This window comes from Bison bison, unplaced genomic scaffold (genome assembly GCF_000754665.1).
Source record: "Bison bison bison isolate TAMUID 2011002044 unplaced genomic scaffold, Bison_UMD1.0 scf7180017864094, whole genome shotgun sequence".
Lineage (NCBI taxonomy): Eukaryota > Metazoa > Chordata > Mammalia > Artiodactyla > Bovidae > Bison > Bison bison.
The window spans coordinates 1,840,180-1,840,388 of record NW_011494666.1 but is presented as its reverse complement, the minus strand read 5'-3'; the positions used below and the strand labels follow the sequence as shown (position 1 = coordinate 1,840,388).

General features: G+C 56.0%; 1 protein-coding gene across 6 annotated transcripts in view; it reads right to left on the bottom strand.

The window, feature by feature from the left end:
- The window catches only part of APP (amyloid beta (A4) precursor protein), a 313,659-nt gene that overhangs the window by 126,512 nt on the left and 186,938 nt on the right, over positions 1-209 (bottom strand). For 4 of the 6 annotated variants that reach the window (XM_010838449.1, XM_010838450.1, XM_010838451.1 and 1 more), the window contains exon 7: positions 3-112. The exons of the other annotated variants lie outside the window; for them this stretch is intronic. In XM_010838449.1, coding sequence (XP_010836751.1) covers positions 3-112 — 110 coding nt within the window. The remainder of the gene's footprint in view (positions 1-2; positions 113-209) is intronic. 6 annotated transcript variants of the gene reach the window in all.

Genomic DNA, 209 nt, shown 5'->3' with positions numbered 1-209 from the left:
CCGCCACATCCGCCGTAAAAGAAGGGGGCGCACTTCCCTTCGGTCACATCAAAGTACCAGCGGGAGATCATTGCTCGGCATGGCCCCGTCTCGGCTTGTTCAGAGCACACCTCTAATCAGAGGAGACGTGGGGAACCACATTTAGCAAGAAAAGGTATGGCTCGCCGTTCACGCGCACGCGTTTACTTTGCTTACGTTAGTCCTCCCGA